The 16,021-nt window shown below is 38.2% G+C and overlaps 2 protein-coding genes across 3 annotated transcripts in view; both read left to right on the top strand.

Moving 5' to 3' along the window:
• Positions 1 to 4,228: 4,228 nt before the first annotated feature.
• LOC146459628 (uncharacterized) lies at positions 4,229 to 6,890 on the top strand. The gene has a single exon (XM_085089257.1). It carries the CDS (start codon positions 4,463 to 4,465, stop codon positions 6,644 to 6,646), a length of 2,184 nt encoding a protein of 727 aa, XP_084945383.1. The 5' UTR covers positions 4,229 to 4,462; the 3' UTR covers positions 6,647 to 6,890.
• A 2,624-nt stretch (positions 6,891 to 9,514) lies between these two features.
• Positions 9,515 to 16,021, top strand: part of LOC146459627 (unconventional myosin-Va-like) — a 32,208-nt gene continuing 25,701 nt past the window's right edge. For both annotated transcript variants that reach the window (XM_085089212.1, XM_085089211.1), the window contains exons 1-9: positions 9,515 to 9,669; positions 9,770 to 9,877; positions 10,001 to 10,115; positions 10,360 to 10,416; positions 12,359 to 12,503; positions 13,350 to 13,506; positions 14,152 to 14,377; positions 14,898 to 15,112; positions 15,717 to 15,848. In XM_085089212.1, the coding sequence (XP_084945338.1) occupies positions 9,643 to 9,669; positions 9,770 to 9,877; positions 10,001 to 10,115; positions 10,360 to 10,416; positions 12,359 to 12,503; positions 13,350 to 13,506; positions 14,152 to 14,377; positions 14,898 to 15,112; positions 15,717 to 15,848 (1,182 nt within the window). In that variant the 5' untranslated portion in view covers positions 9,515 to 9,642. The remainder of the gene's footprint in view (positions 9,670 to 9,769; positions 9,878 to 10,000; positions 10,116 to 10,359; positions 10,417 to 12,358; positions 12,504 to 13,349; positions 13,507 to 14,151; positions 14,378 to 14,897; positions 15,113 to 15,716; positions 15,849 to 16,021) is intronic.

Genomic DNA, 16,021 nt, shown 5'->3' with positions numbered 1-16,021 from the left:
TTATTCGGCTAACGTCCTCCACCATTTTTTTCCCTTGGGATTCACGACGAATCGTCCCACACCAGCATCCTTGCATCTAATTTATGTCCCGTTTGGATTTTGGGAGTTAAATTTGTTCAGGATTTCTTTCCAACGCTTTGCCTTCTTTGTCATTGATTTTCTGTGGTACTTTTATTTTTTACATCTGGAAATGCTTTTCCCAATCCGCCTATAAAAGTCATTCTTCTTTGCTAGAATTGGGATTTACGTTGGTGTAAGAACCTGACGGTTTTTCCTTGTGCCGTAGGTTATTGTTTTCCTCCCTGTGTTTTATTGTTTTGACGTTATTTTTTCCTTTGTTTTAGGTAAGCTGTGAGTTTTGTAGGTTCTTACACCGAGGGAAAGCCTAAAATTGATTGTTCGACTGGATTTAGAAGCCACATTGAGTCAAACCTAGAATATCAAAATGTGCATTCAACAGCCGGACAACGTATTCCCTTGTGAGGACGCTGTTTAAACATTGACTGGAAAAAACACGGTTCAGTCGCGTTTTGTCGGATAATCTGAAATTAAAGCCCAACCTGGGCGTGGTTCTTACCCCTAAAATATGTACCATTGCATTCTACTGATCATGACCCAAGCAAATATCGATTCTATGAATGCGATCCTTAAATTAAAGTTTAGTCTGATATAGGATCAGGGTTTGGAGAACTGACCTGCACACCCCTACCAAACTAAACTATAACTAAGAAGATCTTGCACAAATTGAGTAGAAGAACGTTGAGCCTCAGCACCAAAATAAGACGTTCTTATAGATTTTCTTACAGATTTTCATATTAAATCTTAAACCTCCCTCGCGGATCGCAGGCTGGTTCTTTTGGCTCGCCACGCAATCTTTCCTCTCGTTGTTGAGGAAAGATTGCGTGACGAGCCAAAAGAGCGTCTCCCCCCGCGCGAGGGAGGCTACGGGCCGGGCGGGAGGACTCCAAAGGACGGGGATGTTTGTCGTCTCCCTTTGGGGTGTCAATTACTGATTTTAATATCACTTAGGATGTTCATTCAGCGGGTTGCACATGAAACAGTAAAAAGCGCCGTTATACTAACGGTGTTTTTGGATTAACCCAATTAGACATGAAATCTTTAAAATTTCTTGAAGAACAGGTAATTTTCCGGTGCCTCTCGACCTGACCCAAGTTGTTCAAAGAGCGGATAACTTTATCCACTGGATAAGTCGGTATCCAGCATTGCAAATGTACTCCAACCAATGCTTTTGGCAACCGCCGTTCCATACAATTCCTTTCTTAAATTTGACAAATGCTTCTACTCTATTCACAAACTATAGGACTATCAGGAAAATCTTGCGCACATTTTATCTGCCGGATAGCGAACTATCCAGTACTAGTGGACCAATGAAAATAGAGGTCTGGAAGCGGTACTGTACTACTGATAAAATTATCCCCCCTTTGAACAACTGGGGCCTGGTTTCTCTAATCCATCCCCGTTGCAGTAAACTCGGATACTCCAAAAACGTTTTCAGACTTTTAAACCAAAAAAGTTAACAATCTATTCCTAGTTCAGACAAAAACGACTCAAAAACCATACCTTTCTGTGTCGCACATACCTGTTTAGCTAATAATATAGCTAGGGAAGTCACCCTCTACCCCCCCCCCCCCCCCCTTCCCCTCCGCGGGACTCTGAGCAACCCATTTTTAAGTAGTTAGTTTACTCTCCCGGAACGAGAAGATAGCGAACGTTGCTTTCGAGCTCAAACTTTTCTGTTTAGCTCGACCGATAATTAAAAAAAAAAAAAAATTGTTAATTAACCTTCGTTCAGACGAAATCAACCCGTCCCTCGACCCGCGAAGAAACAATAGTACAGTTGGTCAGCGGCTACGGCATGAGCGTTCCCGTCTCTCGAAATGGCGCAATCTCGTACCCAGAGTCCTCAGGCTTTTTGGTCAGCGGGGCGGCGCCAGGAGAGACTCTGGGATAATGGAATTTCTTATCCCAGAAAACGTAGGATTCCGGTCTTAGTGCGCATGCTTACGATTAAAACGGAAGTCAAATGCCCCAAAAAGGCAGCCGTGTTATTGTTATTGGGCCTGAAGGTTTTATCGGGTCTTGAAAGTGTTCGAGAAAGCCAAAATTGATTTTTCCACGCGATCAAAAGGAAGTAGATTTTTTTCCCGTAAGAGCGGATCAAAGCAACTGGATTTTTTTTCATGTAAGAGCGAGCGAAAGGTGGACTTGATTCGACGTTGCTACAACAGACAAGTAACATATTTCTTTATTACTGTTTATACTTACAAATAAAAAAGGAACCATCACCTCTCCTCTCACAGAACTGAGCAGCTGACTGTGTATTGAATTTATGTTCAAATTACCTTCTCCCCTTCCCTTAACAGTTTACGTCCAAATGGGATTCAATGAACACATACATGTTACCATTTGACAATAATTTAAATCACCTCTTAATATTAGTACTAGTAATATTTACTGTCGTAAATTAAGGTTTTTTTTGTCCCAAAAATTGTTAATTTTATTAGACTGAATTGTGTGTACGCTTTTCTTAAAGTGAATTTAAGAAAGTCATATGTGTTCGAGTGCAAGCTAGTACAATTTCAACATCAGCATATTTAATACATGCCATGAATTCAAGAGCAGCTTTGGAGTTTTTCTTTCTTTCTTTCTGGGAAGTATTATACTCAACCAACACTCTGCTGAATTGTATAATATAATCTCCTCTCTGATCTTGCAGCTCTTGCTTTGACGACAGATGATTACTATTGTCAAACTCCCCAATATCCTGAATGATTGGCACAGTGTTGTGAGACCTTTGCTGAACTGTGTAAATTATCCAGCACTTGTGGGAATTTGTGGTCCCTTGACAATAATGTTAGCTATAAACTAAAACTGAAAATTGTCAAACGTGACTCTTATTTCAAGCCCTTCCTGGGCTCTGATTGTCTATTAGGCCACAATGTAAGTCATCCAGCATATTGCATAATGTTTGTGGGACTGGACCAAGCCTTATCAGCTGCATTGATCAAATGTCTAGAACAATAGAAATACACATTCAAAATAATAATTCAAAATCATTTAAATTTGTCATACCATCAGTTACAAAACTATATCTAAAATGATAGATGAGTTAATCGTTTGTCTCACGATTGAGTCACAAGGATGTGGATCGCGACGTTTCGACCGCTATACTGCTGGTCTTCATCAGGCGATGGTGTCGAGTGATTGCGTGACAGTATAAGTAGCACCTTGGTTTGTGTTGATTGGTGCGTTTCGATCCTCTCTTAGGCTGTTGTTGATTGGAGGATTTCGATCCTCGTCGTTCAGACTAGAAAATTGTTCCCTCGGCCGTCCGCCTTGGTACCGATCGGTTGCTGTGTAGTTTGATCGTGGGCATCCACGCTTCCGGAATTTCAATTCCATTATCCCTATTGATGTTGTCAGGGTGAAGTCTTATGTGAATAGCCTCTTTAACCCTACGGGTGTACCAATGTGGGTCTCGGTCAATAAACTTAACCTCATCCCAGAGCGGATAGTGGCCCGTCGCATTGCTGTGTTCTGAAACGGCGGAGGATTGGGTTCGAGCAAGCCGTATGTCTCTATCGTGTTCCTTAATCCTTTCATGCATAGATCTTCCCGTCTCTCCAATATAGACCTTGCCACACTCACAGGGAATCTTGTAGACTACTCCGTCTTGTTTTGCAGGGTCGACAGTGTCCTTAGGTCGCACTAGGTGTGATCTAAGTGTTGTGTCAGATCTGAAAACTGTCCGTATGCCTTGCTGTTGTAGGCAACGGCGAAGAGCCTCTGATAACCCTTTGACGTATGGTAGCACCGCAGTAGATTTAATTTCAGGCGCTGGTTCTTTTGTGGCTGTTTGTTTCTTTGTTTTCGTAATGTTTTTCACAAACGAAAACGGATAACCGTTAGAAACAAGAACTGATGAGAGGTGTTTCTTTTCTTGCGAGACAACTGATGGTTTAGTTATGAGGTGTTTCGATCTATCGTACAGGCACTTGACAATACCGCGTTTTACAGATTGTGGGTGGTGTGAATCATACGCTAAGTATTGGTCAGTGTGTGTAGGCTTTCTGTAAACACTGGTAGAGAGGTAGCCATCCGAATCTCTAGTTACCAACGTGTCAAGAAAGGGTATGGTGTTGTTGGTCTCAGTTTCCATAGTGAAGCGTGAAGTGTTTTCACCTTTCATAATATTGACCTGAAATATGGGCGCACAGCCCTAAGGTTGATTCGTCGACACGAGCGTTGCTCACGCAAGCTCGCGCGATATGCTAACCACCTCACCTTTCTCATAAGGTGCGTAAGGAACCACGTTGTTCCTAGAGACCTTCGGGTCCGTTCGCCAGTTCCAACCAAAGGCGGTCACAGAGTAGCCGAACTAGCATCCTTGAGATTGCTAAGAGAGAGAATCAGACTAGCTCAGAGGGCTAAGGGAAATGCGATGCAAGATAGCCACTCTACAGCGAAGAGTATAACAGCCACTCTTTCGCCTAAAGATGCTTCTGAAATACTTGAAAAGATCAGTTGCAACACAAAACGACTGTTTAATAAGACCAGAGACAGACAGAAACGAAAGTTCGATAACCTGTTGATCGAGAAACAGTCTTCTGTTTCTACGACTAGAACACCTCATGTTGACAGAACACCTCAAGTTGACAAATCCAAATGGGTTATCAACTTATCCTCCAGGTCCTTAAGCGACGCTGAGGTATCTTTACTACAGAAAGGGTTAAATTTTGCTGTAACACCTACAAGCATCCAAGCCACTGAGATAGTTGCCAAGGTTGAATCTGCAATAAGACCACTTGACGCAGAACAGGCAGACACTGTCAGGAGAAACGTAAACTCTATCCTCCAGAAGGCTAAGCCTCCTGAACCTAATATCACCAGGGAGATGAAACAAGCTCTCAAAGGTTTAAAAGAGGATAAGAACATTATGATTCTCCCGGCAGACAAAGGTCGTGCCAGTGTAGTGTTAGACAAAAACACCTATGACGATAAACTGAAAGCACTGATTGGGAAGGGTCCATACCGACTTCTTAATAAAGACCCAACGGACCGTTTGAGCCGAAAGTTGACTGAAAAGCTTCTGAACCTGAAGCGAGGTGGGCACCTGACAGAGTCCGTATATAATAAGATCAGGCCCAAACATAAGCAACCACCTAGAATCTATGGCCTTCCTAAGATACACAAGGTAAATACACCTCTGAGACCTATAGTTTCTTGTGTGAACACCTTTGCTTATGATCTGTCTTCCTACCTAGCCGATGTGTTATCTCCCTTAACAGGGAAATCAGAGTATACAGTCAACAACTCAGCTCATTTCGTGTCCACTATCAACGGTGAGAGGGTACTAGAGAGCGAGATCATGGTGTCTTTTGACGTAGAATCACTGTTCACAAACGTACCTATCGAAGGCGCCGTACAGGCCGCGTTACGGAAACTAGAAGCTGACCCGTGTCTTGCTAACCGCACGACTTTAACACCTGCACAGATTGCGGACCTCTTGGATTTCGTTCTAAGATCCACATACTTCCAGTATGATGGATTAATTTATGAGCAACAAGAGGGAGCAGCCATGGGTAGCCCGGTATCCGCTGTCATAGCTAACCTCTACATGGAGGATTTTGAAGAACAAGCTTTGACTTCTACGCCTTGTATGCCTAAGATTTGGAAACGCTATGTGGATGACACCTTTACCATCTTGAGTCGAGACAAAGTTGACATTTTCCTGCAACACCTCAATAGTCAACAACCAACGATCCGCTTCACTATGGAAACTGAGACCAACAACACCATACCCTTTCTTGACACGTTGGTAACTAGAGATTCGGATGGCTACCTCTCTACCAGTGTTTACAGAAAGCCTACACACACTGACCAATACTTAGCGTATGATTCACACCACCCACAATCTGTAAAACGCGGTATTGTCAAGTGCCTGTACGATAGATCGAAACACCTCATAACTAAACCATCAGTTGTCTCGCAAGAAAAGAAACACCTCTCATCAGTTCTTGTTTCTAACGGTTATCCGTTTTCGTTTGTGAAAAACATTACGAAAACAAAGAAACAAACAGCCACAAAAGAACCAGCGCCTGAAATTAAATCTACTGCGGTGCTACCATACGTCAAAGGGTTATCAGAGGCTCTTCGCCGTTGCCTACAACAGCAAGGCATACGGACAGTTTTCAGATCTGACACAACACTTAGATCACACCTAGTGCGACCTAAGGACACTGTCGACCCTGCAAAACAAGACGGAGTAGTCTACAAGATTCCCTGTGAGTGTGGCAAGGTCTATATTGGAGAGACGGGAAGATCTATGCATGAAAGGATTAAGGAACACGATAGAGACATACGGCTTGCTCGAACCCAATCCTCCGCCGTTTCAGAACACAGCAATGCGACGGGCCACTATCCGCTCTGGGATGAGGTTAAGTTTATTGACCGAGACCCACATTGGTACACCCGTAGGGTTAAAGAGGCTATTCACATAAGACTTCACCCTGACAACATCAATAGGGATAATGGAATTGAAATTCCGGAAGCGTGGATGCCCACGATCAAACTACACAGCAACCGATCGGTACCAAGGCGGACGGCCGAGGGAACAATTTTCTAGTCTGAACGACGAGGATCGAAATCCTCCAATCAACAACAGCCTAAGAGAGGATCGAAACGCACCAATCAACACAAACCAAGGTGCTACTTATACTGTCACGCAATCACTCGACACCATCGCCTGATGAAGACCAGCAGTATAGCGGTCGAAACGTCGCGATCCACATCCTTGTGACTCAATCGTGAGACAAACGATTAACTCATCTATCATTTTAAACCACGATGACAAACACCTTTCATAATATATCTAAAAAGATGTTTCAAATTTCTTTTTAGCTGGTTAGCAGAAAAAACAATAAGGCTATAAGTGATGTTTCTTTAACCCATAAGATAGATTGAATAGTAATTCTTTTTTTTTTGGGGGGGGGGGGGGAGGGTCTAACAAGCATTGACTGTAAAACTTCATGTTTCATCTATAATCACTCTATAATTAACAGTTTTGTTAACAAATTATACTTAAGAATTCTACATACTTGATGAGATAATGGTTACACATAATTTTATTAGTTACCCCTTAACAGGGAAGGGGAAGGGAGTAAAGGACCCATATTGGAATCCTTGAAATGTTCAACATATTTTATAGACTTGTCACTCTTTAATAAATATTGAATGCAGTTTTTTTGCAAGCTAGTATTGTAGTGTCTGAAAGTTTTTCTTTTGTTTGATTATCAGTGCAAAATAACAATAAACGGTAGGATTCACTGAGAAGTATAATTTTTATGCTTAAACCCGCTGGCTACCACAAATTTCTTGCTAATATTTACTAGCAATAATAATTACACGAATGAATATTACATGAAGAAATGATAGACGGGGTTGTTTTCACCAAATTATTCAGTAAAATCCATCCACTGCCAAAATAATCATGTCAGTAAATTTACCAATTACAAGTGGAGTGTTTGATAAGGATATAATTATGATGAAAGTGGTCACTTTCTGCACAAGGCTGTGCAAGCATTATCTGCAGGTCATATGCCACACAAACTTGGGGTACTTGGCTTCCATGTTTATGTACAACGGGTACACTTGCAGTGGAATGAAATCGAGCAGGGGCCTTCTCTTGTATCTCCTCAATATAATAGCGTCCCAATTGAACCCTTTAAGGGAAGACTTGGTGTTCTTCCTTATAACATATAGCACAAGTCAGAAAGTCACACCACCGCTCATCTATTTTTTTTTTTTTCAACAACTGGTACTTTAGGCATGATTGCACACTTGTCTACAAGGGAACCCACAGTTTCCTTGTCTCATACTTCTTCAAATATGGAGTATTTGTATGTTTTGTCAGATGAAGGGAAAAATAATATTTTAAAAAAGTTAGATTGTTTTTACTTACATATTAATGTCAGTACATTAACAGAGTACAATTAAACTATCATTACCTTCAAATTTTTGCCATCTTTATTTTAAACTCAGTGTACATTATTTGTTTAGTTATAAAAAAACTCCAAGCAATATATTATGTAATAACTTTTGTATATCAGTTTTAAGATTGGGGAGGCTTAATATTCATAAGCCTCATGGTATCTTTTATTGAGCCTGATCCTCTCCACTACTTGAGTTTTTTTTTTCTTTTATTTGTTTGTCTGTGTACGTGTGGGAAATAAATAAATGTAAAGATTTTAAGGTACTTCTGCATTTCGAAGTCCAGCTTTAGGCTTCAGTATATTTATCTACACATGTTTTTTGACTGGTCAAGTTGGGTGACTCTTCACTGTCACAGTATGTTGACTTTCTTGCAGAGAAGATGGTTGTGAGTAACAGGCAACAAGTCTTTATTCTCAACTGCCCCTATATACTGTAAAAGTAAACTTCAAATCTGTATGTACTATTACATTTGAGATTAAACTTCATCTGAAGGTAACCTAAAACCACGGCCTTATACACTTTTTAGGACAAATAATTAATTGTTCTTATTTTGCATGGAATATGGAACAGTGAGAAAAAAATCTGACAAAATTTCTCAAAACAAAATGTCTCAAAATTTAAGAAAAATGTTCAACACACCATTACCTCCGCCTGAAATGGCAAACTGGCCAATGGGCCGTGACTGAAAAAAGTGAAACTTTTGCTCTCGTGTGCGGCGTTTGATCATCGTGAAGATGTCTTCAGCGTTTCCCTTGTGGCAAAACCGAAAGGGAATTAATCGAAACGGAAACCTGAGATGGACTCCACTCCACAACAGATCAGTCATCTCCAAATTTTTATCCACAACAAAATTTATAGATGTTAAAGAACTTCTCTATTTTTCCATGATAACCTTCACTAGTAAATAACATGTTCGAATTATTCACAACGTTGACGACACCAATGTCCTCTCTATTACGTTTAATGTTTCCATACTTGCGAACGGCTTCACCAATTCGTTCTCCTACCGCTTTTTCTCCCAAACTGACCAATGATATTTTTCCGAAAATAATTTTTCATAACAGCAACAGTAATCAGTTTAAGCTGTTTGCATTTTGCCGTGATTTACCGTCGTATGACAGTAGTGGCAAACTTCCTACGATAAAACGGCTGATGTTTAGCCGGCTAGAAATTGTTTCACTGACATAATTCAAAACCTGTCTTTGAATTGGAGTGTTTCTAATTTTTGGTGTGAAAAAAATAAAATAAAATAACCGTGACACACACATAAAAATTACAAAACTCCGAGTTTGGCATTTCAAATCTCCCTCCAAAACAAGGAAAGTTGGTAGGGGGGTTTCCGGTTTGGTTAACTTCCGCAAATGACCAACGGACTTCCTGTCGGTCTTCCATTGTTATGCAGACGACCAATCAAAAAAATGATATTTTTCCATTATCCCAGAGTCTCTCCCGGCGCCGCCCCGCTGACCAAAAAGCCTGAGGACTCTGGGTACGAGATTGGAAATGGCGGCGGTAGACGCGAATTGTTTTACATTTCTCTCCGATATTTCACTGCTCAAACCTTGTGCATGATGTACATAGTACATCTTAGAATCATAAATGGATTTTTAGAATTCACGACAAACAAAAATGACTACGTTAGAACTCTACACAAAGGTATGGTTCACGGCTTCGTTCTTGTTTTCAACTCCAGTGCCTGGTGCAAAGCTCGTAAATTTGTCACTAATTTATATCCCGGGTTTTTTCCTGTTTCCAGGAGGCTAGAGTTTGGATTCCTCACAGTCAAGTGGTATGGATCGGCGGAGAATTAACGAAAGATTTAAAGGAAGATGGTATATTAGAAATTGAGCTTGAAGACGGAAATGTAAGTTTATTTTCGTCAATTTACAAATCTACTTGACAAGCGTTTGGAACCTGACAAGTTTTGAGATTCTTTTGTTTATAAGTGCTTACGTTAGCTGAAACTGTATATATTTATTCTTAACAGGAGATTACAATCGATGTTTCCAAGGATATATCAAAATTACCTCCTTTAAGAAACCCCGAAGTTTTGGTTGGCGAAAATGATCTTACAACCCTCAGCTACTTACACGAACCGGCAGGTTTGTACAAGCATTTTAATATCAATCAAATCGTGCTGGGTTGTTGTTTGTACACACATTCACGAAGTTTAATAAATTTTCTTTTGTGCTGTTTTCTCATGAGACTCACTGCATTTACTAAAACCTTCTTGAATTTCATGTTGCGTTCGCAAAGCTTAACCTTCAAATTAGGTGTCGAGAAAATCAAAGTGGGTGGCTTGTATTCATTTTGTTAACTTGTACTGTGTATTTTTTTTTTCTATAGTTTTGTACAATCTTCAAGTACGTTTCCTGCAGTCTAATGCAATATACACTTATTGTGGTAAGTATATTTCGTTTTTCTAGGTTGGTAAATGATTTCGGAAATACCATAATATGAGAACTAAAATTTTAATGACTTTCATGTTCTCTCGTGAATTTATTGGTGCGATACTAATGGTTCAGAAGGTTGAAACTTTTTGTTTATTTTGCGGAAAAATCAGCGCTTGAGCATAAAACAAGTAGTAGATTATTTCTGGCGTAAAATCTTTGTTTTGTTTATAATTCGTTTTCATGTATTGTTTAGCTTATCACATACTGGCTTCCTTTGTTTGGATTTTAAATTCTTTCCCCTCAGGCAACGTAAAAGGGGCGATAAATCTTAAACCATTTTTCAAAATGCAAATTTCAACGCTTGGCTGGATATTAAGTTTAATTCCTGTCATTTTTATTTGATTAGGTATTTTGTTTAGGGGAAGTGTATTTTCGACATAAATTAAATTCTGCCTGAAAAAATTCTGACTATAATTTAACACATGTACGTTTTAACAGGAAAATATTGAATATGAAATAGTATGAGCTGAATGTTGAAAATAATTTGATAGGTAGTCTGAATTTTTTACTGGTGTGTAGTACTGTTAAGATTTACAGCTTGAACTAAATGGTGAAAATTGTTTTCGTAAAACAAGGGGTGGATGAACTGAAATTGCAAAATTTTAGATGAAAATGTTTGATTCAATGGACATTGTTAATGCCGAATATTTTCATCCAGCAATTTGAATATGATGAACAATATTGAAATTGTCATTATTCTTACATTTAAAAACCATTAATGATTCTTGTTATTAGTGGGCTTCCAATGTCTATGTACATTAAGTATGGACTGAGATGCCTCATCCAAACTTGTTTAGGGTTTTCAAGTTCAGTTTGTTTATTTTCCACACTTGCAATTTCACTGGTAAGGTTCAGGTTAAGCTTGTTTCCACTGTTTCATTTATCTCCTTGCCAAACAAGGTTAGATCGGGCTTCTCAATTTAAGTGATAATTATAGTGAATTCAAAACAAGTACATATTAAGCAATGTGTCGCTTAGGTCGAGTTCTATTTAGGGTATTTATTCTGAGCAGCCAAGTATGGGTTATAATTATATTTTTAAGTGGAATTTTAATTTGGATCACCTTATCTTCTTTCCTTAGTCTGTTTTAGTGTCCAATATGAATCATTATCAGATCATAGGACAGATTCACTGTCCAATACAGTATTGTTGGAAAATAGAGAGAAATCACTTTGTTAATCATAATACTGTTTCATATTCTACTTGAATTTGGTAAAAAAAAATGTGAAAAGTTAATAAATCAGTCTGTAGTTTGTTTTAAAGAAGGGGTAATAATATTATTGTAGAACGAATATTATAAATTATTATTATATAAACACGAGTGTTTTACTGGAAAATGCACCAGTTGTAAAATTCATACAAAACTACATCCGGGACCTGAGTGGCGTATTTTCCATATCCTCACTATTGAGGATATTGGTGAGCAATAGATTTGTCAAAATAATAAGAAAATAACATGGTGGCTTGAAGATATGAATTTTATTTTCTCATGTTAAAAACAATATTTTACTCGCTGCACTCCTTTGTAAAATATTGTTTTTACAGTTCAAAAATAAAATTCATATCTTCGCTCCGCTGTGTAATATCCTCCATATATTTTGGGTGCGAAGAAGTTGCTTTGTCATAGAAGCTCTTAAACAGAGCATTTTAAAAGGAGATTTTTCCCAAATTCACTTTCCATCTTCCATGGGGTACTGATGTGAATTATTTGAAATATTATTTGTTGCTTTTATATGACATTTCATATTGTAGAATTAAGATTTGTATTAAAATATTATTCTTACAAGAAGTTTGTAAATCTTTTTCTTTCTGTTTAAAGAGTTGTGCCAGTATTTAACAGTTAATAAAAAATTCTTGGCAGAACCTTTTACGCTGTAATTGTTTTGCTGTAGGTATTGTACTGGTTGCTATCAACCCTTATCAACAGCTTCCTCTGTATGGCCCAGACATCATTTCAGCATACAGTGGACAATCCATGGGAGACATGGACCCACACATCTTTGCTGTGGCTGAAGATGCTTTTAGAGCCATGTCCAGGTGATAAATCAAATGCACTTGTTACAATGTCGTACTCCAGAGTGAAAAAGATATATACCGGTATATATACATATTTAATTGTATTAACTAAAGTCAGCACAAATACAGTACTGCTCAAAAGTAAGTGGGTCCACAGTCCCTTGAGTCTCCTGACTTAATTCTTGATTCTTGAAAATTTAAGGTTTAGATGTTGGTTGTTTCATGCATACTATATGCATCCAATGTTATAAAGTGCTCTCGATGGGGGTTGATGCGAAGTACCAATTTTTACAGTTTGTGTGCAAATAATGGCTATTGTAAGTTGTTTCTTCGAGAAAAAATAGTTTCCTCAAACTTCTTTTTGAGTTTGCATATTTGAAAACTCCTTATTTCGAGTTAAAATCCTCGATTCTCGATTTTCGAAACTTGAATGCTGCTCCACATGTGGAAATCAAGTTTTGAGGATAATGAGTCAAGACTGTCAACTTACTGTTGAGCGGTACTGTATGAGACTGCCCTACTTGCTCTTGTTTTTGAGTGTTCGGTATAGAAAAAGTAATTTATAAACAATTTCACAAATATACGCATCCATATAACACAACTTTTCATCACATATTTCAGTTAGAAACAACAGGGAGTGACTATTCTAAAGAAGCTCAACAAAATTTTTCTCTGTGAAGTGTAGTGCTGATCCAAATCTGGCTGGGTAATTTTGAGCTACAGTGTAGCAGAGAACAAATTACATGTACTAGGCACTTTAACACAGCTCTGTTAAATATACAGGTACTGCCAGCTAAATTTTTGGGAAAAACACCATGCACAGGCCTGATAACATTTAATATCTGTTTGTTTGTTGTACTTATATAGAGATGGATTGAACCAGTCAGTTATTGTGAGTGGTGAGAGTGGTGCAGGAAAGACAGTCAGTGCTAAATATGCTATGAGATACTTTGCGTCAGTGGGTGGAGCTTCAACAGAGACCCAGGTTGAAAAGAAAGTCCTGGCTTCAAATCCTGTTATGGAGGTAAATATGTGCAGTGCAGTTAATTCAATCAAGTATTTGATGGTCTTATTCATGAATTTGAAAGTGAAAATTCGCAAATGGCTATGAAACACGAAAGAGGAATGGACGTACCCTTGGCTAGGGATGTAAACTAACAGAGAGAAGTCCTTATTTCTCTTGTCTTTTTATCATTAAATTTTTTAAGCCATAATATGAATTAGCTGCTATCAGCTAGAGCTGTAATGACAGCCCTATTTAGACTAAATTTATGTTAACCGAATAACCCTGTCAGCACCAGTTACTATTAATAATTAATATGAGCCCTGTTAAAACTTAGTTACAAACAAAAGGGAATTAATAATAACAATAATTTAAATTTATGAAGTGCAAATTTCATAAAAGAAATTATCAAATGCACTTTTAAAGTAAATTATATTTAATTGATAGTGAATTAATAGTGAATTGAAACATGTACATGCACATGTACATTTACATGTGCTAATAAATACTACATGTATTACTTATACATGTATTTACATGTAATTGAACATACTGTTGTTTATGAAGCCTTCATTGTTAATATAAGTAGCTGAGTATTGGCAATTAACAGTTTTCTGTTCAATGCTTATAAATGCTTTCTTCATGTTTGATGAAATGTGTTTTCAGGCGATTGGAAATGCAAAGACAATTCGAAATGACAACAGCAGCCGATTTGGAAAGTACCTGGAAATATCCTTTGACAAGAATCATCACATTACGGGGGCCCACATGAGAACGTATTTGCTGGAAAAATCTCGAGTTGTATTTCAAGCAGCAGATGAAAGAAACTACCACATATTTTATCAGCTGTGTGCTGCTTGTGACCTTCCTGAGCTCAAAGATCTTAGGCTTGGTAAGTTGGGATTGCATATAATACTGCATGTAGTAGAACCCTGTTAATATGACCACAGTTCTAAGGGAATGTATGAAATTTCAATGGTACATCTATTGACAGGGTTGTCCTGTTTAAATAATGAGGGAATGCCAAAATACAATGTATTATAATTTTTGAAAAGGCGACACAACTACTTACGAGCAAATTAAATACAGCTGTATTGTCAATTTTCTTTTTCTTTGTCATTTAAGCCAACTGGCATTATTTATACTGTATTAACCAGGGCCTGGTTGTTGGGAAAACGATTAACATAATGTTAAAAGTTAACTGAGGTTTTCATCTCGCTCTTAAAAATGTCTTTAAAGGCAAATTTTAAGCCAACAGTAAAGAAAAGTCTAAGTCAAACTACAGGACAAAAAATCTTTTTGACAATACTGGGATTCTGACAAAACTGGGTTCAAGTTCAGATGTTTGTTCACTGGATCTCATTTACAAGTACATGTATATTCATGACCCCATGGTTCTCTAATTTCTCTAGCACACCAAGACAACTTCTTTTATCTCAACCAAGGCGAGTGCCCTTATGTTAATGAAGTTGATGATGGTGAAGGGTTCGAAGAGATGCGTGAAGCTATGGATCTGGTGGGAATCATGGAAGATCAACAGCTTATGATATTTAGGATCTTAGCTGGTATTTTGCACATTGGAAACATTGATATTCAACCATCTGGAGAGGATGAGAGTCAAATTGATGTAAGGTTCACTGCATGTACATGTAGACTGATTAATTTTACACTCCTTTAGGCCTGCATGAATTGCAGGAACCCAACCTGGAAGCATGATCAATTTTTATCTAAACATCAAATTCCATTGGCTTTCAATTACCCTCTAAGATTAGCTAATGCTATACACGGGTTGTGTAAATTGTCTTTGTATTTTTGTTGGAAATAAATTATAGTAAATTGAATTGAATTGAATTTGCTTTTCATACTGGCTGCTTAGGTCTATGCATTTTTGCATCAAGGAAACTTGCGTGTGATAAATTATGGATGGATGTAGATAGTTGCATTCCACCGGTCCTCTCCTATAGTGACAGGTTACTGATCACTGAGTCAACTTGAGAAACATTAAGTGCAACTTACACATACTTGAAGGGAGTCATTAATTGTGATCATGGAATGAGCTGATGAACTGACAGGACTTAATATGACCAGGATTGTACAGTTCTTCAGTTTTTAGCTACATTACATGCCCCATGTAGGCAGGGAAAGTTTCTCCTAATTAAAAGTTTTTTTTTTAAATATGTATAAGATTTCAATTGATTTCTAACCATAAGTTGTTTGGATTTCATTTTAAGGACAATGATGTCCATCTTGCAATCGCAGCAGAGCTTCTAGGTGTTGACAGAAATCAATTTAAGAAATGGATGTGCAATCGCAAGATTGTCACTGTACAGGAAGTGTTAATCAAACCACTTGATGCTGATGAGGTAACCAAGCTCTGCAAAGCTAACTGTTGGGTGATGGTCTTAGCTATAAAAAGTACATATATACTGTTGTCTGTGAATTTTCAGAAGTCCTTCAATACTGCCCTTGCAAACTGTACTCGCAGGGCAGTCAGCAGTTTGCATTTACGTCACATTAGGGATCTTCAGATCAGAGT

Source organism: Pavona decussata, unplaced genomic scaffold (genome assembly GCF_977016875.1).
Source record: "Pavona decussata unplaced genomic scaffold, jaPavDecu1.1 SCAFFOLD_218, whole genome shotgun sequence".
Lineage (NCBI taxonomy): Eukaryota > Metazoa > Cnidaria > Anthozoa > Scleractinia > Agariciidae > Pavona > Pavona decussata.
The sequence above is the reverse complement of the archived record's forward strand: the minus strand, read 5'-3'. Positions and strand labels throughout refer to the sequence as shown.